General features: G+C 40.6%; 1 protein-coding gene across 2 annotated transcripts in view; it reads right to left on the bottom strand.

The window, feature by feature from the left end:
- The window catches only part of cacnb4a (calcium channel, voltage-dependent, beta 4a subunit), a 53,486-nt gene that overhangs the window by 14,461 nt on the left and 14,208 nt on the right, over window positions 1–24,817 (bottom strand). For both annotated transcript variants that reach the window (XM_015965896.3, XM_015965897.3), the window contains one exon: window positions 6,548–6,667. In XM_015965896.3, the coding sequence (XP_015821382.1) occupies window positions 6,548–6,667 (120 nt within the window). The remainder of the gene's footprint in view (window positions 1–6,547; window positions 6,668–24,817) is intronic.

The raw sequence follows: 24,817 nt of genomic DNA, 5'->3' as shown, positions 1-24,817 counted from the left end.
AGAATTGAACAAGGTCAGTAAACTTTAATACTCGTGATTTCATTCATTCATTCATTCATTCATTCATTCATAACATTTTTTCATTCGGTTTATGTTATGTATGTTATGTAATGGTTTGTTAATCATGAAATGACTAAATAACTAATCAGACACTAATGATTACCTAATCTTCAAAAAAACAGCTTAACTAATGATGAACAAATCAGGATCTAATGATTAATTAATGATTACATAAGCTTCACAACCACTCCATTGTGGATTTTTTAGCTAATGACTTTTTGATTTTTTTTAAATAATCATTTAATTAATCAAAGGGACAAAAAATGCATCCAACAGCGTTAACTGTGTTGTTTCACAGCTGCTACTAACAGATTCTAGCACTATTACAGTGTCACTTGTTTGATAAACACAAATTATACTGTGTTTGTTGGGATAAGCAAAACTTTACTAGATATATTTGGTGTTCCTTTGCTTTAGATTTATAATACTTGTGTTAATAAACAGTGTATCAGGGTTTGTCGATGGGATGAATTATGCGATGGACTGAGCCATGGTTGTTTTAACAAGAGGCCATTTGTTTATTTATTCATTTGTTTGCCCGTGAGTAAGTTTGTTAATAACAACTTTTGCATGTTATAAACAGAGAACATTGCGGAGGTAACAATCAAGAAAAGATCTCCATCATCGCATCTGAGGATTATCTCACACTTTCTCTGCATCTCATTGCTGACAGTGCACGCCCGCAAGCTGCAGGTGACCAGCTCAGGTTCACACGGAGCAGAAGGATTAAGCGTTCGGGCCGCAGCAGGTAAAACAATTCATCTTTATGTCATGATTTAAGTGAAATTGTTTACATGTTACTGGGGCACTCTGTTCAGCTTGTTTGACCTAAACATTAATTTAAAAATGAATGGAAATTTAACAGTATTGAATGATTATTTACTACTTTAAAAATAAAAGTGATGTTTGAGGATAAATGGATCATGTGACCTCTGGCTGGAGCAAATGGTCCCTCCTCAGAGTGCATTCAAATGCAGCAGCGATTCATTCCATTTGTATGGGCCTTAAAGTAAATGAAGAGAGGTTTGCTTGCATTTGTCAATGTTTAAAATGCTGTTTGTTTATTTGATGCAGTCTTGATGTGTGGGTCAATCAAGTGGGAGCAGAAATCCTCAAAAGCGCTCATCAGTTCCACCGACTGTCAGTGAGATGGGGCGCCGCACAATTTGTTGACCGCGTAACAGATTGCTGAGAATAAAAGTGAATCCAGAAAGCATCTGTTGTAGTGATGTGTCGGTCGCGACCAAACCGGCTATAAGAGCCAGCTCTTTGAAGTGAACGACAGGAGCCAGCTTGTCATTGGGACGCCTCCCCTCCCCTCTTGCTTTGGTGAAAGCTACAGGCGATTGGTCAACATGTGTAACTGCGTGTCCAGACTGTCCACACACAGAACAGTAGGGGCGGGGAAGAGGGAGGATCAGACTCAGACACACAGCAGAGCACATGCGGGTGGAGGGAGACGAGAGGGAATGAGGAGGAGGAAAAAGGTGAGCGAGAGAGAGGAGAGTGCGACGAAGATGGTGAGAAAATGAGCGCCAGCAGTCAGAAAGTGGAGATTTCTTAAAGTGTTCAGTTATAAAATCCATAGAAATGATAAATATTTGATATATAGGGATGTGTATTGGTGAAATTCTGGCGATACAATACGCATTACGATACAGGGGAGACGATACAATATATCACGATATATTGCGATACATTCAGTCAGACGATATTGGTGATTTTGTTTAGACTAAATTTATTATAGGAAAATTCAATAAACAGTCCAAACTGATACTTAACATGTTTAACCATAACAGAGGGATTTACATTTCAATAGTAGAAACAAAAGCCATTACACACTGCTGCCAACTAGTGGTCGGAGTTGGAATTGCACCACAAGAAAAGAAAATACACAATTGTTTCCATGTAAATTCTTTCAAAAATTAGATACACGACTTTTGAATATCTATACATTTTTGCAAGAAAAAAATCACAATATATTGCAATATCAATATTTTTGATCCACAGCTTTTGAATATTGATATAATATCGCTGGGGAAAATATCACGATATATTGCCATATTCGACATTTTCTTACATCCCTAATATATAGCATTTTTTACATTAGTAAATCATTTTACATATAGTTTTGCATTATTTTGGTTATAAATGTACTCTACGCAACAGAAATTTTGAGGAGCCACTTGGGAGCCGAAAGAGCCGGCTTTTTGGTGAGCTGAGCCAAAAGAACTGGCTCTCTAAAAAGAGCCGGAATTTCCATCACTAATCTGTTGACAATGTGAACTATATAGCACAGAAGTTTAAGTATTAAAGTTAATTCAAACAAGAACCAAAAGGATCTCAGTCAGTTATTGTTCAGCGCGTCATACTGGACCCTATCTCAAGCAAAGCGGCATCTGGGTTACGTTTCCAGGAGCCGCTGGACCACCGTTTCTCAAACTCATAAAAGAAAGAAACCCAGTATCCTATGTTTAAAAAAAAACGTTTTGCTCAAATAAAATATCACATTGGTGGGCTCCGCAGGAAAACAAAGACGATGTTTCTTTTTTAACCCTTTAACCGTGTTTAATACGAGCAATTTGTATGTCACTCTACCAGACAACAAATACAGAATTAAACAAAAAGACAAATCAAAATTTCTCTTCCACTAAACATATTTGCTGTGCTTGCATAAAAATTTTATGTATAGACTTCTTCTGTGTTCGCAAATCAGTCCAAATTAATCACCCAGCATCATTTCTTGGACTGACGATTGGCGGTGGGAAAAATTATACAAATTGCCCAACCTTGATATTAATATGATAATGATATCTCAAACTCTCCAAGTTAATTGTGAATACTGTATGTGATATTAACGATGAACATAAAATTTTCATCAGTATACTGAATAGTTTGATTACGTCCCCTCCAGTCCAACGTCTCCTCCTCCAATCCAGTGGTTGACGTCTCCCCCTCCAGTCCAGAGGCCGACGTCTCCCCCTCAAGTCCAGTGGTCGACGCCGTCGCCTTCAGTCCAGTGGCCGACGCCTCCAGTCCAGAGGCCGACGTCTCCCCCTCAAGTCCAGTGGTCGACGCTGTCGCCTTCAGTCCAGTGGCCGACGCCGCCGCCTCCAGTCCAGAGGCCGACGTCTCCCCCTCCAGTCCAGAGGCCGACGTCTCCCCCTCAAGTCCAGTGGTCGACGCCGTCGCCTTCAGTCCAGAGGTCGACGCCGTCGCCTCCAGTCCAGAGGTCGACGCCGTCGCCTCCAGTCCAGAGGTCGACGCCGCCGCCTCCAGTCCAGAGGTCGACGCCGTCGCCTCCAGTCCAGAGGTCGACGCCGCTGCCTCCAGTCCAGAGGTCAATGCCGCCGCCTCCAGTCCAGAGGTCGACGCCGTCGCTTCCAGTCCAGAGGTCGACACCGCTGCCTCCAGTCCAGAGGTCGTCGCCGCCGCCTCCAGTCCAGAAGTCAAGGACGTCTCCTTCGGCGTCTCTGCCGCTGGTCGCCGCCGGTCCTGCCCTCGCCAGGCGCGGGCCCCCAAGAGCCCGTCGGCATCTCCTCCTCTGCCCCAGAGGCGGGCCCCCAAGAGCCCGTCTGTGTCTCCTCCTCTGCCCCAGACGCAGGCCCCCGGACTCTGCTGGTCCCTGCCTCCTCTCCACCAGTCCCTCGGCTCCTCTTGGCCCTCCTTCCTGGTGCCCCTCCTCCCTTCCTGTTCTGTGTTCCTGTGGGCGTCTGGGATCTGCCCTTTTTTTGGGGGGGGGGGGGGGGTGTTCTGTCACATCCCGTCTTGTCTCCCCATTCTGTTCTGTCATGTGTCTCTGTTAATTGCTCCCACCTGCCTCTCGTTTTCCAATCACCCAAGCTCCCAGCCCTCATGTATTTAAACCCCTTCAGTTCTGCGTCTCTTGTTGGTTCATTGTTTCCATGTCCTGCGTGCGTTTGTCATTAAAACCTTTTACATTATCCAGTTTGTCTGCCTGCCTGCTTCTTCACTCATGTGTGGATCCTCACCTCTGCTTCACTCACCGGCACGTTTGTGACAGATGAGTCATTTGTTCCAGATTCGGTAATAATGACTGACCAAACATTAAGCAATCATTCAAGAATCATCAGCTAATAAAATTGGTTTGGGGATGGGTATAAAGCTAGGTAATCATTATTCAATCATTAGTGGGTGATTAAGTATTTATTCATTTAATGAATTACCAACCACTAAGAAAGCATTAAGAAATCCTTAAAGAATAATTGGCTAATAAATCCACTATGGAGTGGTTGTGAAGCTTAGGTAATCATTTGTAAATCATTAGATCCTGATTCATTCATCACTAGTTACTCAGTAGGGAAGCAGATTTGGTGAAGCGGTAATCATTTGTGTCTGATTGGATATCTAGTAATTTAATGACAAACCAACCATTAAGTAGTCATTTGGGAATCATTAGCTAATAAATCTACCATGGGGTGGTTGTGAAGCTTAGGTAATTATTAGTTTATCATTAACTCCTGGTCTGTTTAACATTAGTTACTCAGTAGGTAAGCCGATTTTTGGACCATTAAGCTACCAATTTTTCTAGATTAGAAAGAGAAGAAATTATTTTCTTTACATGTGAAAACAGTAATTTAATTATTTTAGCAAAGATCTTTTTATTTTTTTATTTTAAATAAAACTACTGTGTTGTCAGAATTAATAAAACAGAATGTGATAATTGACCTGCAATGTCCTGAATTGCATGTTTAATAGTTGGGAGAAATGATCAGAACTAATGTATAAACATTGTAGCATCATGAAGGCCCTCTAATTGTGACAAAGGTCACATTTTCCCAGCTGGGTCAAGCTGGGTCAGACTGTAACTTTTAAGTCCACAGATTAACCCAGGAGCCCTGATGTCTGCTAAAGAATCATTCTTATCTGCTGCTGTTCCGTCCCAGAAGAAGGACACTTCAAGTTCACGATAATAATCTAAATAATAATATTATTAAACTCTTTGACTTTATTACTGTTTATTATAATCATCATAAATAATCATTTGGTTCAGTATAAATGTATTTTTATTACTGAAATGAATTATATCGCTTTGGGTATAATTATGATTATGGTTGATGATCAGTAATGTGTATTCAGTAATCAGAAGGTCAACTTCCACTTATCCATCTAACACAGAGCTGATCCAGAGCAATGGTAACTTCCATCACATGTCTTGACTCATGACCAAAGTTTTCTTGCTCTGAGAGTGGGCGTGTTCTGAGGACTTTGTAAAACTAACTTCCAGCAGCTTTTCACTCAGTTCGTGAACCAACACCATCCTGAGGGAAGGGAACGGCCGTCCCGTAACCTCCACCTGCTGTTCTGTCCGCTGATAGAATAAGCTTTGAATAAACGTAACTGTAGCCAGCTGACGCAAAAACTCCTTCAGAGTATTGACTTGGAGACGCAAATAGTTCCACCAGTCGAGTGACCCAAGGAGACATCTCAGGACCGATTTGGTCGTGCCAAAGGTTTTTCTACCAACCTCGTGCCTGGAGGAAACCATCTCCACCTGGACACTTCGGATCCAAAAAGGGGGTCTTCTGATACTGGGTGAGGTAGACTTCTACAGAATGTGTTTGATGCTGTTCCTCTAAGTAAACTCAGTTAGCTGCAAAACCATCATTTCCAACCCAAAACGCGTTCCTCTCTCTGAAAGAAAAATTCTGCGAAATCCATTCACGCATCCAAACTCGTATTTCCAATTTAGCTTTCATTCAGTCACAGGTTTGCCTTTTAAAACAAGTTTAATATCAAAGCTGTTAAAAATTGTCATTAAATTGTCATCCATGAATTGTTATTTCTAATTGTCATTCAAATCGTAAAGTTTAAAAATTGTTAGTAATAAATTCTTCATTTTTAAACTTGCCTCATTCTTTGAAAAGAAACACAGAAAGGTATAATTATTTCTGAAAAAGCAAAGATTTCTAACTTCTGATTCAAAAATAAACTTTTGCTATTAAATTTAATTATCTTAAATTAAACGTTAATCTTTGGATTAAAAATGGACCAACAGGTTGGTGTATGAACTTATATCGATTATATAAGTATCCTGGATATTTATACATGATATAAGCTTCATAGATTTATCTGCTTGGTCATTCTCAGAATCTACAACTGAATAGCAACAGTGTTGATTCTAGTATGTAGATAGCCCTACAACATTGTAGATGTCTATAGTAAATACAGGTTTCAAATTTTAGAGGCTTGTACCTGGCACATTGTCTTTTGAATGGATAATTAACCTATTTTGAGGCACATTTCTGTGTAAATCTTACAAATATTAACTGTATAATCTAAACTTGCTCTTGTTTTGGAAGATTCATCCATTCAGGAAAAATTACATTGTTGATCTTTGTTGAGGTCAACACAAAATGCATCCTGGAGTTCTAAAGAGTTTTTATCAGACATTTGGGATTATCATCTCTTCACATCAGATTTTGTGTCCTCGCTGTTCAGTCAAATATTTTCCTGTGAATCTCACCTTTGCCCTCTCCAGCTGAACAGTGGCCTGTTGCTCCTTCTCTTGCCGGCCGCCCTCCTTCTCTTCCTCCAGAGACACATCCGAGTCAGACGGTCGGCTTGTGTAGGAATCAGCTGAGCCCTGGAGAGCAAGTGTTACCAGATGGTTGAATCTACCTCCAGTAGACAGCAACAAAGTAAAATGTTGCTTTTGTGAGAAAACCAAAGTAATTATTAAGAAAAGCATTAAAAATGTGATTCTATGTGGGTGATTCAAAAATAAACATAGCCAATACAAAATAAACACGCTGGTTTCTTTCAAACAGCAGAAGTTGAGCAAAAAGAAATAGTGTGTGCGTGCATGCGTGTGTGTGTGTGCGCGTGCGTGCGTGCGCGTGCGTGTGTGTGTGTGTGTGCGTGTGTGTGTGTGTGTGTGTGTGTGTGTGTGTGTGTTACTACCGATGGTTTCTACTGAGTGGTATCGCTTTTCAAGCAGGATCTAAGGCTAACAGGTTAAGGATGATGAAACGACTGAGAGGGAAAACTGCCTTTATACAGAAATAATGCTTTAAAATATTGTTTTTTTTTTAAATAAACAAATTGGACAAACTATGAATTTAAGTCAAGGAAAGGAATTTGTAGAAAAACGTCAACACTAAGAAGAACTGACTACATGGGTGTCGGTTTGAAGTGATCTTGGTGAACCTACAAGCAGATTTAAAAATAACTAGAACTGCAAGCAGTTATGAACGGGTTCCAAGCCAACCAGCGCCAGTCCCCCACCCGGCCCCACCCTCACTTTCGCCATTCCTCACGTGGCCCCGCCCCAAAAACACGTTCTCCTGCCAGCATCCCGTCAGCTCACTTCAACCGACGCAATGAAAGGAACACTCAGGATAACTCATTGAACCTTTTGCGCAGCGTATACGAAAATCTTTTATAGGCATGGCTAACATCTCAATCTCTATTACGATTCAGTTCCATATTTTAATTTTTAAAGATGGTGGAGACTTAGTTAAGTCATGTGCTGTATGGGAGGTCAGGAGGTGGAGTGGGTTTTCCAGTAATTGGAAGGTTGCATCCTTGATTCCGACTCTGACCAGAGAATGCTGCCTCGTCAGTGCTCCCCAGGGCAGCTGTGGCTACAGCGTAGTTCATGGCCACCAGTGTGTGACTGTGTGTGTGAATGGGTGAAAGACTGACTCTGTTGGAGGGTTGCTGAACCCTACTAAAGCGCTATACAAATACAGGCCATTTACCATTTCAATATTACTGACAATGTTCATTAAATTCATTTAAAATGTATTCCTTTTAAAGAAATTTCCAAAATATTGTCAGATCATCATGGGGTCATGATAAATCAAGTTTTGTAATTTTATTGTTTCTAAATTAAATATTTTTTAATAAAAAACATTTTGACATTAATAAACTGACTGAAACAAAAATTGTATTATAAAATCCATATTTGATCTAAAGATTACTAGACAATAATCTATACATCCACAAAATAACATAAATACTTGATAATGTCTCTAGATTTAATAGATTTTTAACTAAAACTATGAGTTTCATTTCATGACTTACTGATCAAATGATTTAAAAATTATTAAAAAATCCATAAATCATCAAAAAATTACCCAAATATTGTCACATGGCAATGTCAACATGTGGAATACAATGCTGTTTGGAAATCTGTAGATTCAAAGCTTTTCTAAAGAAAAATAGGTAAAAATCCTTTTATGGGTCACGCCCAAAATTTTAATATTCATAAAAAAATATGGCTACTTTATAAAATTAGTAGAAAAATCTCAGATCACCATAGGTACATGTGGAATGTTATACATGGTTTATAGTTACTCTATACCCAAAAAACATCCTAACAAAAATTGTTCACTTTTTTTTCAACTACACAGAAAAACTGACATAAAGTAAAAAAAAAAAAATTAAAAATCGATGCTTTTGTACAAAAATCTCAAAATATTCCAAGATTACCTTTGTGATGTGGGACTTCTGCTTATAATTTTGTAAGGATCATAAATGTTAAACTTTTCTTAACAATAGAATTGCATTTGCATTAGTGGCTGTCCATAAAAACAAGTCCTAATATTAAACACAAGGGGTTGCTCAAACCAAGACTACATTTTATGTGTTTCATAAGCCACCTAAGAGTGAATTCTTTGTCAAATTTCAAGAAGATTGTCATAACGGAATTTGCGCTACAACTGCTAGCCTAAAAATGCATTTTCGTAAATATAAAGAGCAAACCTCTTCATGGAGCTGCGATTTTCGTGATATGAACTCAAGGCTATGCAGTTAATACAACCTAAAAACATTTGCCTCTTACATGCAAATAATGATTTTTACAAATTTTTTCAAATTTGAAAATTTAAACAATCATAAACCACGCCCACTTTGACTGATCATTACCATATTAATAGTGTAGTCCTAAGACTATAATGATGACAACCACTGAGTTTCATGCACATCCATGTAGCCAGTTCAGCAGTATAAACTTCCTATTTATAGCGCCCCCTATTATTGAATCAAGCTGAAAATCAACATATATACTTGAAGTGGCCTTGGGTACGGTTGATATGAAAAGCTTTAGGTCAAAATCTTTTAAAGTTATACTAAGAAAACCTTTTCATTAAAAAAATTGTTTTAAAAAGTCATATTTCCAAAAATTAATAAAATATCAAAAATCCGTCCACAATATTTGGTTAGCCACTCTTCCCCTCTTGTCAGGCAAAGTTTTGATTTGATTGTGTTTGACGGCCAGGAGGAGTTAACGAAAGTACGTTTGACTTACTATGCAATTTTTGGCTAATTGGCATAAGTTTAAATATTTTGTCAAAAAACTCATCCAATATTGACAATGAACATACAGGATGAGATCATTTGTTTTTTAACTGAAGAAATGGGGAAAAAATAGCCAAAAATATTTTTGGGGTACAACAGCACCACCTATTGGACTAAATTCAAAATTTTCTCTGTGATTGTAGATGACACTATTATGGATCTGAACTGTAAATTTCTTATAGAATATATATTTTTCATGAGTAAAAGGGCGAAAAAATTCAAAGCCTAAAGCCAAGCCCACTTTTTAGTCATTTTCAAAATATAGCTTGCAGGTCCGATGATAAACATCTGTGACAAATTCTGCGGAAATCCATCAAGCCGTTTCACTGAAACAAACATTTTGACTCTTCAGCACCCCCTATTGGTGAATTAAACCAAAATTGAGTAGATCTGGCTTACAGCTCATACTTTGTAAGAGTCTAAAGTTTCATTATCTAAACCAAAAATATTGTGGTGATATCATCAATTAGGACGTGTGCTAGATAGTGCACTGAATTTGACAAGGTTTCGTTAGCCCAATTACCGTTTTTCTTCATCACAATGACTTAGCATATTGTAGATCATATGTACAAAGTTTGAAGTTGAGTCGACGAAAAATGACGGATTGGTGATTAAAACGAAGTTTAGTGTTTTTTGCAATCTAGCAAAAAATCTAGTTAGGCGGAAATGGGCATGGCCAGTACAAAAAACATGCAGAATCGTCCAAGGATCATGCACATATAAAGTTTTTGACTGTAGGGCCTATGATTTGGGAGCTAGTAGCTGAAACACAGTGACCTTCGCAATAGTGCCACCTAGGTGACTCCGAGTACAAATTTTGGAGTCTGAGTAGCGGTCAGGATTTTATATCAGACTGCCATGTCAGATTTTTTTTGGCATTTTCTGGCTCCTGCGCCCATATGGAATTAGAGGAGAAGAATAATGCCAGAAAAATAATGCCAAAAAAATAATGAAAAAAACGTACAAAAACAATAAGGTTCCCTGCCCGTTGGGCTTGGAACCGTAAAATCTCCAACACCTGGCAGATAATATTAAGTGAAGTTGAATATTGCTCATGTGATCACCACTTCTTAGTTATTCTATTCATTTTTCGTAGCTATTGTCTGCTGCAGCATGATGCTACCACCCACATGCTTGATAGTTTGCACCATAGACATGAATACGTAGAAGCCTCATTGGGCGTTGGGGATTGGAGTAGGAGATAGCATCACCACCATATTGGACGGGTTCCTCACTCTCCAAACCCAACTGGAGTCAACACAAAGTGAGCAGCTATGCCCATTTTGTGCAGCGTACGGTTGCAAAATACTGGCGTACTATTGACAACAGATTACATGGGATTACTATTGATTTTTCTAGCCAACCTGTTGGGATTTAATATTTTATTATACTTTCACTAAACTATCATGCCATATCATATGTCTGATTTTGTAAAAGCATGAAAAATGTGTTCTTTAGTTGGATAAGCACCTTCCTCCATGGAAATAAATGCACTGCAGGGAGATGAAGACCCATCCAAGATGGCGGCCAGCCACTACGGCAGCACCTGTGTCTATGATGTCTTTGGTTGGCACAAATTTGCTAGGCTTGAAAGATTCGTCTTGACTCTTCCCAACACACTTCTCCTCGCTGTGGCTGACCATAAACCATAAAGCTTCGCTCCACAAGGCTTAAGACCTGGTGTAATTTTGTGACTTAGCGATTGGGGAATCATTATTGTCCCAATGCCAAATATAAGATTCATATTGTCAACTCACAAGTAAAGTAATTTTTGTTCCAAACTCTCCTTTCCGCATGGATCCTTGATGTCTAAAAGAATAGTTGCCATTCTGTCATAGCAGCATTGAAAACACACGCCTACTTAGTCATGGTGGGAAGGGAGTGACAGCAGGACAACCAGCTGACAAAACGTGCAAATGTAAACAAAAGCAACAGTAGATGAATGTCTGCCTGTGGAGAACATTTACCAGCAGCAGAGAATGTGCTCATGCACAGCAACCATCTTAAGGACTAAATTAGCTCATTAGACAATACATGGCCAGTCTAACCATCTTTAAAAAACAATAACTTTACTGTTTTGAACCAGTCTGACCAGAATGAGCTTTCAGGTCACAGCTTCAAAAAACAACCTAAAACAGGCAGGTGTTTTTGAAATTGTTGTTATGTGACAGATGGATTACAGATTTTATTGTGAAATTTCAAAAAAGCAATAATAATAGCATACAAAAAATGTGTCTTTCTTTTATTGTTTTTTATTCTGTCTATCATTTGTTTTTGTTACCATTCTGACATTATGAGATCAATGCAGCAATATGAAATAGCTCTATTGAAGAATGAAGGGGCTAATTTAATATCAAAATATTTATTTTTTGGGAGTGAAGTAAGCAAACAAATTATTCTAGGGGATTATAAAATTATACTAGAATCTGAAAATTGGATCACTAAAAAGGACAAAGATATAAAAATACCAGAAACAAACATTGAACAAAAAATCTACATTTTTTGAAAGGCTGAGAATTCCATGAAAAAAGCATTTCCCTGTTCCAGCTCTACCTGTTCCGAAACAGGTGGGCCTTATTATTATTATTATTATTATTATTATTATTATTAGTAGTAGTAGTAGTAGTAGTAGTAGTAGTAGTAGTAGTAGAAGTAGTATTAGTTGTAGTAGTAGTAGTAGTAGTAGTAGTAGTAGTAGTAGTAGTAGTAGTAGTAGTAGTAGTTGTAGTAGTAGTAGTAGTAGTAGTAGTAGTAGTAGTAGTATTGGGGTTGTTTTTATTATTACTATTGCCAAGTTGTAACTTGCTCAAACATACAGGTAATCTTGTAATTCTAGAGCCTGTTGGTTTGTTTACACACACACACACGCACACACACACACACACACACACACACACACACACACACACACACACACACACACACACACACACACACACACACACACACACACACATGAAGAAGTACCCCCATGAAGAACATCCTTATGTCTGGTGAAAATTACAATGAAAATGTATATCATAGAGTCAAGGCTGTATTTGTTTCTTTGTAATTGAATAAAGTATTATACCTTCAAAGTAAAAGTTTAGCTGTGGACTCAGAAAAACTGCTTTAGGTTTAACGTAATTTTTCAGCCATTTTGATGTGAGTCATATTTTGCTGAGGTCCCAGTCACGGATGAGAGGATTTTTTTTTTTTTCATTTCAATGTCACTTGGACATTCCTGTCTGATTCTTCGCCCAAACAACCTTAGATTGTTTGTTAGCAGACATGAATCATGCAGTCCTTTCATGCATGCCAACCTGAGCAAAACTCAATGGGTCAAAGTTCATGTGGATCTTGAAACTTTCCTATTGAGCCGTAGCCTTCCTCTTCACTGTCATGAACTTTTACAATTCCTGCTTCAAACCACAGCTGTTTATGTATTCACAAGCCACTGTAGCATAGCTATGGGGAAATGTGCGTGTCATTGACTACGTTCTCTTTTGCATCTATGTGGGTTTTGTTCCCAGCTATGTTAAAATCACCGATTTCTGTTTTAGGGTGAAAGTTTTGGTCGGTGAGTCAGTATCTGAATGTTGTGGAGGTTTCTACCTGCTGTGGTTTATTAATTCAAATGAAAACATGTACACATGCGAGGAGTCAAAAATCACAGACTGATGGTGACCTGGCTTTGTTGCAATTGGACATTTTTTTTGTCCAACAGTGAGAATCTTTTTACTTAGTGGCCTGTTTTAGTATCAGTTGGGTCATTAGCATTAGTTTGTTGCTAGCGCTATCTACAGTGGGCTGTGGCTGTGTTGTTTAGCAACGATTAATTCCACTTTCAACCAGTAGGAGAGAAAAGCAGGAACTTATTAAGAATTGTTTTAAAGGGTGAGGAGTGTCCCCTGGCAGAGCAAGAGAGCAGTTTGAAGGAGTGATTGACAGCATCCCCCTTAACCCCCCACCCCCATCACCCAACCCCACCCCCATGTTCTCGCAGGATTTCTCAGTTAACCCCAATCGTTAGAAAAAGAAGAAAGTATCATTTCTATATCGCCTCACACTGCAGACTCATTGCTCAGAAGAAGAGCAAACACAGAAACTGCAGCAGGCTGGAGGATTTCCTGTCCATTCCGATCACTAGGAGAAAGGCGGGAGGACAATGTTTTTAAAGGAGACAAGTGGCTCTGAGGCATAACGTGTCATATCAACGGATGTCCAGAGACTCTGCTGGAGTCCAGTGCAGTAGAGCCACAATGTCACCCTGCACCTTTGTGGCCATCAGCTGTAGCTGATTCTAAATTACTGCTTAGCAGTGTTTTAACCTGAAGATGGAGACACAATTACAGTTTTGGGCTGAAATATAAAATTTTAAGCAAGTTGCATTAAAATGCCAAAAATAATGGCTACTGCTGTATGGAATATAATCAGACTTGTTAATGTATGGAATTAAGTCTGGATTATGTCTCTCATTATGTGAAATCAATTAGACTCTACAAGGTGTATCCGTGTGTGTGTGTGTGTGTGTGTGTGTGTGTGTGTGTGTGTGTGTGTGTGTGTGTGTGTGTGTGTGTCCAGGCAGCCGTCTAGCCCCCTGAACTGTGATGTCGTAAATTGGTGATGTGCCTTTGCTCTGCTGATATGGTCAAACGATTCATGTTGTGGATACAACCGGTTTTGACCTGAACAGATGTTGGGAGTAAGCATATATATTATCTTTTATCCTCTGTGGAGTTGGTCAAGATGCTATAAACATATAAATAAGACGTCTTGTGCAGCTAATGCCGGAGATGACCAGTTGATCCTGCGCAGACGAAAAGGAAGGGGTAATCATGCCACGTCCCCCTCTACTGACCAATGGCTACGAGAGGAGGTGATGTAATCCCAAAGAAGAAGAGATGAAAGCCTGCAGGAGGCGCTGAGAAGAATAAACAAGTGAACGGATGAAGACTGGGAGAAGAAAAGAAGACATCATGACATCCAAGATTTATGGTCTCTTCGGGGCCGTTGGAGAAGTGACAAGAAGAAGAGGAACACGTGACCATGAAGTCTGAAGTCTGAAGCAGCAAACAAAGAAATGATTGTGAGGGAGGGGGGACAGAGTAAATAAAAGGAAGATATTGGGTCTGTTCAAGATGAGAGATGAGGTTGATGGGATGAGTGGGAGTCAGTCAGTCATGGACTGAGCTTTTTGGAAAAAGGCTTTTGAGAGTTTTTAGGAGAGGGGGGCCTTTGATGGGAAGAGTTTGTGAGGTAGAGAAGGAAAGAAGGAAGCTTTTGCTTTGAGCTTTTTGCCTGTGATAATCTGACCTAGTGTCATTTTTGGAGAGCTTATTCAGCTCAACTCTGCCATAACTCGGTTTATTGGCAAAGAGTTGTTTCACTTTTGAACCCGATTTGTCAGGGTTTCGTTTGGATTATTATTCTTTTTTCATCTGTGTGAAATAAAACCTAGTTCCTCGGATTCGAGGAACGAAAAAAGGATTTACGAGTGGGGTCTCCTCCTGTCGGTAACCGAGCAAAGGTGAGATGCTGGTTGTAAATGCCATCCCAAGGTGTAATTGATATAAGTTGTTTCCTCCATCCTAGGCTACAGGTAAAGTCAGTTGTCTCCTCAGCATAAAAGGAACAGCTGGCAAGGGTCTTAACCTGAAGTGTACATAAGCTTCATGGACTGAGGGTTTGTTGTGAGTAAACTGAGTCTCCCTTGAGCTGCATGAAGTTGGTTTTGCCAGAATCAGAGTCTAGGTTAGTGGTCATTGCTAATCAGCTTCTACAGAGTGCGGGCGTTTTAAAGAGTGGTTGGTGTCACACCCACGTAAATAGAAATACAAGTCAACCCTGAGACGTAACATCTGTTGAAGACTGAGGCTAGCCTGGGAAAATGGCTTGTAACAGCTACATGTGTCCACAACACTATTAGACACTCAACTGTACATGTTCAGCAAAAACAGTAGATTTAGGTGTTACTCGCTCTTTAACCCCGCCACTGTCCTAATGGGTGTGACCCCGTGAGGAAAGTTGACCATTGAGCAGGGTTGATGGTTTATCCCTTGGTTCCATGTGGCGGGGTGGGGAGTGGGCACCACCTCACCTCTGCCACGTGGACCTCAAGGGATAAACCATCAATCCTGCTCAATGGTCAACTTTCCTCACGGGGTCACCCATAAAGACAGCGGGAGGTAAACAGATAAAGTAATTAGTGGAGGGCAAACAAAAGTTGTCCCAAAAATTGTGTCCGTTTCGGTAAATGATGCTGTAAGTTTGGTGAAAAAAGCTTGAGCAGTGTGTAGAGTGTCATACACACTCAGCTCAGGGCTAAATGGTGGATTTTTATGTTGTTAATGTATTTGGACTGACTTGAACTGGGATCACAGGAGGCATTTTCACTCAGCTCTCAGGATCAGATCCAGTTAGATGTTCTCTCTCTTTGAGTGACTGAGGAGCTGCAGCAGTGTGACAGAAAATCTGTATCTCACACTACAGCTGAGTGATTTCTACATCAACACAGACACCGAACATCCTCTTCACAGGCAGGGAACAACTTGATCATTACTGGACCTTGTCTGAGGTCCAGCAGCTAATTCCTCTTCATCATTGTTTTGTTTTTGTGCAGGTGCAGAAAATGCACAAAACACTGTGGCCTTTAAGGAGATGAACTCGCTGCACCTAATTGTTTTAAACTACTCCACCCTCAGCTCCACCTCTCTTCCCTTTTGTGGAATAGTCTGGGCTTGACGGAATCTGTGACACGGTCAAAATGGCGGCGGTGGCCACCTCCCATTTAGCCTCAAAAACGTGTTATTGGAGTCTATGGAAATGAATTGTCCAGTATATATGTCGATGGTTTTCCCATAGAAACCCCTGACATTGTGCTTGTTTTTTCTTTGTAGTTGTATTATGTGCTTTGTCAATAAAGCATATTCAAGAAAAAAAAGAAGGAAGACGGAAGAAGAAGAAGAAGAAGAAGAAGAAGAAGAAGAAGAAGAAGAAGAAGAAGAAGAAGAAAGCAAAGCTCTCGATTTACCAGCCAGTCTGGTCCAACCCTCATGAGCTCTGGCTAATGATAGAAAACCAAACAAGATCTTAAAAATAAAAAGTGGCCAAAATGACTTTCCTTGTTAAGGGTGACTGGCTCAGAGAAGAGCTCAGACACCTGGAAGAGACTCGGTGAAGAACTGCTTCTCCACATCAGGAGGAGCGAGCTGAGGTGATTCAGGCTGTCGGCCCCTGCTGCTTACAGTGGTGGGTTGATCAAGCATGTGTGCCACCACATACTCCGCTGAGCAAGGTGAGGTGCACACCCACAAACACACACGCATTATAAATATCACAAATAGTGTTAAAAATGTGGAGACTTGAATGAAAATGTTCAGAATGCTGTTTTAGACATTATTCCTTCCTATTCTATTTCAGCTCTTGTCTCCAGTCTGCTACACCCAAAGGGGGTGGGGTAAACAGGCCGTCTCTGTTTCTGAACAAAGAAGATAAAATCAGTTTAATGTGTATGTTTTTATTCATGAATATGAGACTGTGTTTTACACTTTTGAACTTAAACCAATAAAGCCAAGTAGTTGTGAATGCAGAGGCCTGAAACATGGCTTTGATGAAATATCACTTCAGCAGCTCATCAATAATTTAAGGAAATAAATGCCACAGAGGATTTGTTCTGCAGTAAGTTTCAAACCAACCCGTCAGGATGGAGAGGGAGGATTAATGCCTTCGTCCAGGGCTGCAGGTGTCACTGGTAATGATGCATCCTGAGCCACGAGACTCTTTTCATGGTACAAATAACCATTATTCACAGCCTCATTAAAAAAGTAATCTGTGACTGGAAGAAAGGAAATAAAAACACTGGCACCACGGGCATCTACGGTGCAGGGCTTATCCATTTACTTGATTTAAAACAAACGTTTTGTTCAAATGGCAAGTTTGCTATCTTTTTATCAGCTGCAGGGACTTGGTTAGTCATTTTTATTTTCTCGCATAATCTGAATTATAATGGACATTTTTAGATGGCTTATTTAGCCTTTTCCTAGTAGTTCCACAGGGACAGCAGCAGCTCAGGAGGTGGAGCGGGTTCACCAGTAATCAGAAGGTTGCAGGTTTGATCCTGGGTCCAACCAGAGAACGTTGCTGTTGTGTCTTTGGGCAGAAATGGTCAGAGGGATTGGTGGCACCTGTGCTTGGCAGGCTTCACCTCTGTTAGAGTGCCTCAGGGCAGCTGTGGCTACACTGTAGCTCATCATCAACTGTGTGTGAATTGTTTAAGCTCAGCTCCCATCCTCTCTCATTTTTACTTACAGTTATATAAGAGCATAACCCTGAGAAATTTTAAAGGACGCTAAAATTTTCAACACAGACTTGTGTTAAAATTGGTGAAAAACATCGATAATGATGAAACGAACTGGAACTGTCAATGCCTTTACGTCTGCTGGTATGTTTGCTGATTTAGAACTTTACAATCCTGAAACCATCAGCGCACGAATCCCAGTGATAAGGTCGGAACGCGTGGCATTTTGGTGCGTTCTCTCAACACTTAAAGCCAGGTTCTCCCATCCATCTTTGTGTGGGTTTCTTTTCTATCAACACACACACCAGACACACTGTTAGGGTCCTAATCCAAAGGGTCAATAGGCCAGTCTTGAATCCATCCTGCCACACTCAACACTTATCAGTTCAGACGCCAAAGCTTGGTCTGGTTCTGCATTTCTGAAGAACTCCCTGCCGAAACACCAGCATAAACCCGCATATGTTGAGTTTTGGTGCTGGTTTAGCTGGTGCACCAGGATGTGATGCAGGTCCAGAATGGAACACTGGTCTAGCATGTTGGTTAAGCATCCAATAACCAGTCTCCTATGCTGGACTATCTTTGCATTTTGGACTAGCACACCAGTGTTCAGAACGCAACACATGCTGCTTTTTTCAGCAGGGCAGCCTGGTGTTCAGGAGGTTATTGTGTCCAGGTTTGGCCTAAACATCACAATGAGCTCACGATGCACTCAACAGCACCTTAACTTACTCCATGTGTAGTAAAAGTACTATCAGCCAGGGCAGCAGATTAAAATGGTTCTTTATTTTACATAACAGCAGTTGTAAAGATGAGTCATGTATTTTGAGTAGTATAATGTTACAGCAGCGTGGGAACATGGCTTCCTTTTAATAAAGATGTTGACTTCATGATCTATCAGCTGAAAAAGCACCAACGTTAGATGTTGGTGCACATCCTGTGTCATGGAACATAAGATTTGGACTCTTATTTCAGTATATTTGGAAATCTCTCCTCTGATTGGCTAACAGCAATGTCACTCTACCACTGACTGTTTGCTGTGCAATGTTAACACAAGCCTGAAGGAGTTCTGCTGTGTGGTTGCTAATAGTAACAGTTAGCTTCTACTAGCCAAAATGTTCTCTGCTGTTTCCTGGGCCCTCGTGTATCAGCCGTACTTACAAACAGATCTGTGCGTATTTCATGCGTAAGAACGATTTTACACACTGTGTGGTATTTACCAGTTTGTACCTGTGTGCAGAAATGTTCCTAAACAAAAGAACAGCTCTGACCATGCATACGAACAGCATTTAGTGGTAGAACGGGGGAACAGCAGTACTGAAGGTCTCAGTCCACAAAAGTTCCTCATCCATAAAGTATTTCAGCTGTAGGGTTAATGAACTACACATCTAGGAATTAAAGGCTGTTGCTATCAGCTTCTGTTTTAATTCCTAAGAAGATCAAACCAATTAACGAATGAAATTTACATGTATGTGTGTGTGTGTGTGTGTGTGTGTGTGTGTGTGTGTGTGTGTGTGTGTGTGTGTGTGTGTGTGTGTGTGTGTGTGTGTGTGTGTGTGTGTGTGTGTGTGTGCATGTGCGTGTGTGTGTGTGTGTGTGTGTGTGTGTGTGTGTGTGTGTGTGTGTGTGTGTGTGTGTGTGTGTGTGTGTGTGCATGATTGTTTGTCCTGTGTGTCTCTGTGTTGCCCTGCGATGGACTGGCTCTCTATCCAGGGTGTACCCCGCCTACTTGCCCGTTGACTGCTGGAGATTTTTACAACTAGAGAACCCCTCAGGACCTCCTCTGCTCTCTGATCAAACACGCCATGTTGTCAAGGTAGCCAGACTTAATGGCAGCTCAGAAGAGGCTGCACTCTCAGACAACATTCCCAAATAAAACTAATTCCAAACAGAACGACTCCTTAAATGTAAATGACAACCCGTTACTCTACGATTTATCGGATTCATTCCTGACGGGAACTTCTCCTCTGTCCCGACCGCGTTTATAACCTCTGCAACTTGTTTGATTCTTTTGCACTTCGGGTGTGGGGACACCCAGGGAATCCCTCATGTGCAGAGAACTTAGCATGACCAAATATGGTTAATTGAGGGTGCTTATGTATGGAAATGACTGAGAATGGACACGAGCACCTGGGTTCGCACAGGTGGGATTTATCATCAGACTATTGCGTAGGAGAGGCCACCGCATGTTTCATAAATCTGGTTTTTGACCGTTCCTACAAACATTATAAATTTCATTCGTAGGAAGGAATATTGGAATATTTCTACGAACGTTTGATAAATGAGGACGCTAAACCAGCAACAGCCCTCCCCATCGCGAGTCAGTATGGGTGAGTACAAGCGACAGCTTGATGTAGATCTGTCAGGCTTTCCAAATCCTAGAGTTTCACTGTCTATTGGAAACTAATGCAGGGGATTTGTGTAGGAGACTATTTTCATAATCGGCCTGCTTGTTTAAATCAGATTGATCAATCTCAGAAAGAACAAGTAAAAATGGTTTCTCAATGAAGGACTTTTAAGAGAGGCAGGTTTACATTAAAATCCAAACAAAAAGAAAGAGGAAACAAAATGTTCAGTGTTCAAAACAATGCCCCCAAATAGTTTCATATAAAAACGAGTCTAATGAGAGGACCTGCCGATCGTCACGGTTTGAGTTCAAATAGAAACAAACGCCTTCATCTCTGTTCCTCGTGCATCGGATGCTCCTGGAAATCTCACCTACAAAAAAATTCCCCCACAAGCTAATAGTAAGTGCTGATAGCAAATCACACTCACGGTAGAGCCTCAAAGATGTCTTCTATAGAACTGCCAGCTCAGATCTAAACAGGGAACGCTGGATCCCAGCAGCTAACCGTGTTATAATATTTTTTTCTCCACTGCCATAAAAGACAAAATTCCTGTTTTGACAAAAAAAATGCAAGTTCACATCAGTGGATCAAAGATTTACAGAGTACAAAAAAATCTGGAGCTTATTGGCACTCCCATGTCTCCAAAAATACTCACTCTAGAGATTTAAATTATGCAACACAGATAACTTCATGTAGATACCAATTAATTCTACTTACTGATGACAACGAGCTGTAACCACACCTTCTCAGGATGAATCTCTTTCCATTTTTCGTAAACGGTCATTTTTAGTATTAAAATGTAATGTTTTCTTCAATAGTCAGAATTTTTTTGTGTTTACATTTTTTACTGTAATTTTAACAATAATGGCAGCCATGTTTTACAGGTTGTTACTGTTAAATGTTCAGTATGTTTTGGGTGATTCATATACAGTTTTAAATAAAATTGTAAATTTAAATGTAAAAAGGATGTATAAATATTTTATGAAATATTATGTTAATGTTACGTAGCTTCACTGTAAATTACGTAACAGAATTTTAGTGTTTTTCTAATGAAAAATGTGACATTTTACTATAAATTAATGCCTTTTTATCATATTAGAATTGTAAAAATTGAAGGAATTTACTATATGGGGCGACGGTGGCACAGGAGTTAAGTGCTCGCCCCGTAATCGGAAGGTTGCTGGTTCGAGTCCCGCTCAGTCTGTCGCTGTCGTTGTGTCCTTGGGCAAGACACTTAACCCACGTTGCCTGCTGGTGGTGGTCGGAGGGACCGGTGGCGCCTGTGCTCGGCAGCCTCGCCTCTGTCAGTGCGCCCCAGGGCAGCTGTGGCTACATTGTAGCTCATCCCCACCAGTGTGTGAATGTGTGTGTGAATGGGTGAATGACTGATTGTGTTGTAAAGCGCCTTGGGGGGTTCTAGGACTCTAGAAGGCGCTATATCAAATACAGGCCATATCTCAATTTACAGTAATTTTACACTTTTATTACAATCATTTACTCTTTTTGATTTAATAATAATGCAATGAACTTATATAGCACTTTTCTAGACACCCAAAGACGCTTTCACACACTCTCACATTCACACACTGCTAGTGATGGTAAGCCACTTGTAGCCACAGCCGCCCTGGGGAGATCTGACAGAGGCGAGGCTGCCATTTGGTGCCGTCGGCCCCTCTGACCACTACTAACACAGGCAAGTTGGGTGAAGTGTCTTGCCCAGAGACACAGCAGCAGGATACTCTTGGCGGGAGCTGGAATCGCACCCATGACCCTCCGATCATGAGGCAACCCGCTCTGCCACCTGAGCTACTGCTGCCCCAAAGGGTCATTTACTGTAATTTTTAAAGATATTTTCATGGTGTAGGGTTAGGGATTCGTCTCCTATCAGCTGAAGTGGCTGACGTTAGATCTCTGCTTCGTGAGCTTCATTAGCATCACATTTATGCACAACACACAAGCGACTCCCATCTACTTATCTTCTGAAGGCTGACAAAACAATTCTGCCACTTTGGTCATCAAAGGATTGTTGGCTAGCATTAAACACCACATCTACGACAATCCAGGCTCTTTTCATGTGTCGTTCTAGAATTAGCAAGCACTCCAGAACAACCTATCTTCATGAAACTCTTGAATGTCCAGCTCTTTAGAGAACATCTGCTCCCCTGCACGTCCCTGCCCCAACTGCACTGCACTCACTTAGTGCACTTTCCTCTATGCTTGCACACTGTTTCTCTGTTGTCACCACCTATAAAGACACGGACTAATGTAGCTTACTATTTGCTTTAATATTATCTGCATCAGTGCATCCTCAATTCTTATAGTTGCTCTGGATAAAAGTACCTGCCAAATCCCTAAACCTCGACACAGACCGACTGCAGTCACAATCAAACGTGTTTAATCCGGGGAGCCGATGCTAAGAAACAGAACTTAATGCAAAAATCTCACTAGATGACAAGCAATAGATCCTGCTTGGGTTGGGTTGTAATTGTAAATAAAAAGAGTTGCTATTCTTTTTATGTTCCTCGTGTTCCACTTTGTTTTAATTACAATCTGACATCTTTACCAATGTGCTGAATTTTAAAATACCTTCAAAAATACATGTGCGGATCTAGTATTTGGAAAGAAAGGAAATGCACTTAAAGGGGCATTATGGAAGTTTGACAGCCAAAACATGTATAGAAATAATAAATGTCTTCTTCATACATTCTCCTGCAATGCCCTGGTCCTGTAGAATGAGCCCTGGCATTTTTACTGTGATTGCCTGTTTTTCTGTAAAATCACAGAAAAAGAGAGCTGCTCAGGTCGAGCAGGCTGCTTCATGCGTGTTCACGCTCAGGCGTAGCCCGTAGCATTTGCTATCTGTAGCTTTAACAGCAGAGAGTGAGGTAGTGCCAACTCAGCGGCTTTGTCGCTGTTCCTAACACCTAGTGATGAACCTAGCTACATTTCTGAGGACCCTTAGCTACTTTCTTCTAGATATTTCCTGCAAATTAGCAACAAAATAGCCATTTTTGCTCTGAACCGTTCTTTGAACGTTGTTTCAGCTGTCATCAAGGATATAAAAGTTACAGATACAAAGGATGTTACTGGTGATTTAGCTCACCTAGTAAGATGATGGACTCACGTGCGGAAGATCCGGGTTTGAATCCAGATGTGAACACAATTTATCTAGAGTTTCTTTTTTACATTAATGGTATAATTTTTTTACAGTAAGATGCCCAAATTTTTATTTGAGACTCGCCGAACGGCATTGAATTCACAGATAAAAAAGATGTGGGTTCAACTTTCACTTTGGAACAATTTTTCAAGCAAGGGAAGGGAATGATCTGAGCATGCAGGAGGACTGACCCATCTTAAACCTTTGCCGGCTGTGCTGAAGAGAAAGGTACAGAACCAAATTATTTAATTAATTTGCAGCATGTTCTCCTGCCCTCTGTCCTCCGGGCCACACACAAACACACACACACTGGACTGTCTCAGCTGTTATTTTCGTTAAGGAGTGTGCACGTACAGCATGTGTGCCTCGTGCACGAGCCTACCATTGAAGCTGCCGTTACGCTTTTGGCCTGAGGGGGCGATCGCGAGCATAAAATTTTAAAACTCCGTAAAGTCCCTTTAATACTAAAGTCAAGACAAAATACCAACATGTTAGTGTTTCATCACAGAGATACAACCATACAAACAGTCTGAACTATGGAGACATTTCTTTCCCAGATGGATGTGCAAACTCCTCAGTTTGGCATTCAGCAACATCATTCCAGATGTCTTCTTAGTTAAACTGTCAGCTCATCCTGTTTCCTGTTATCCATCAGAAGAACCGCCAGCCCTGGTGTGCCTCAGGGATGTGTCCTCTCTCCATGGCTATTCTGTGCCTCAGCAGACCTGGAAACTAAACTCTTGACGCTTGCATGTGACGTAGTGGTCATCAGTCTCATCCAAGACGCTGATGAGGAGGTTAAACAGTGCTTTGGAGCAGACAGAAGTACCTGGCATCAAACACACTCAGGACTTTAGAGAGGACAACTGATGCTGACTGTCTGTCCAGTGTCTCATGTAGAGATCCTCATGTTCCTGGGCATTCATTCATTCGTTCGTTCGTTCATTCATTCATTTTATTTATAAAGCCTCTTCCCACCCCCAATCAAGAGGAGCCAAGGTGCTGAACATAGTGCAGAGAAGCAGCACAATTAAACAGCTCTATAATAAAATACAGAGATAAAAACATTTAAAGACAAAAAAGAGCTCAAAACAATAAAAATAGTGATCAAAAACAGTAAAATGTGAATAAAAACAACTAAGAAAAAGATCTAAAATACAGCTTAAGCCTTGCTTTAAAAGTGGGCAGCGATGTGGACGGCTTCCATGACCTGAAGGGAGGGAACAAATCCTCATCAGTTTTTACTTCCTGTTAATCTACACAGGACCAGTCAGTTTCTTCTCTCGGGTCATCACCTTTCTAAATAATTCACATGAACCTGCAGTTAGCTCCTGCTCCATCTATGGCCATACTAAATCATACTTTATTGTATGTGCATGGTGGTTAAAACACGAGCAGCTGTAATTTTACTGTTGAACATCATGACTACGTCATCATGTACAAGAAGCCCACACTTCCCTCAGCCTTTCTATCGGCTATTGCACTTTTACCTAAACTTCCTGTGGACCACTTAGACCAGTAAGCAGAGCTGGATTAACGCAAAGGCGAAGTAGGCACGTGCCTAGGGCGTGATTGGCTGGATGGGGCCCAGACAGAGGAACAAAATTAAAAATAAATAAATTAAAAATTAAATGTACAAATGTCCTATGATAG

This window comes from Nothobranchius furzeri, chromosome 14, assembly GCF_043380555.1.
Source record: "Nothobranchius furzeri strain GRZ-AD chromosome 14, NfurGRZ-RIMD1, whole genome shotgun sequence".
Lineage (NCBI taxonomy): Eukaryota > Metazoa > Chordata > Actinopteri > Cyprinodontiformes > Nothobranchiidae > Nothobranchius > Nothobranchius furzeri.
Note: the sequence above shows the minus strand (reverse complement) of the source record. Positions and strands in the feature narration are given on the sequence as shown.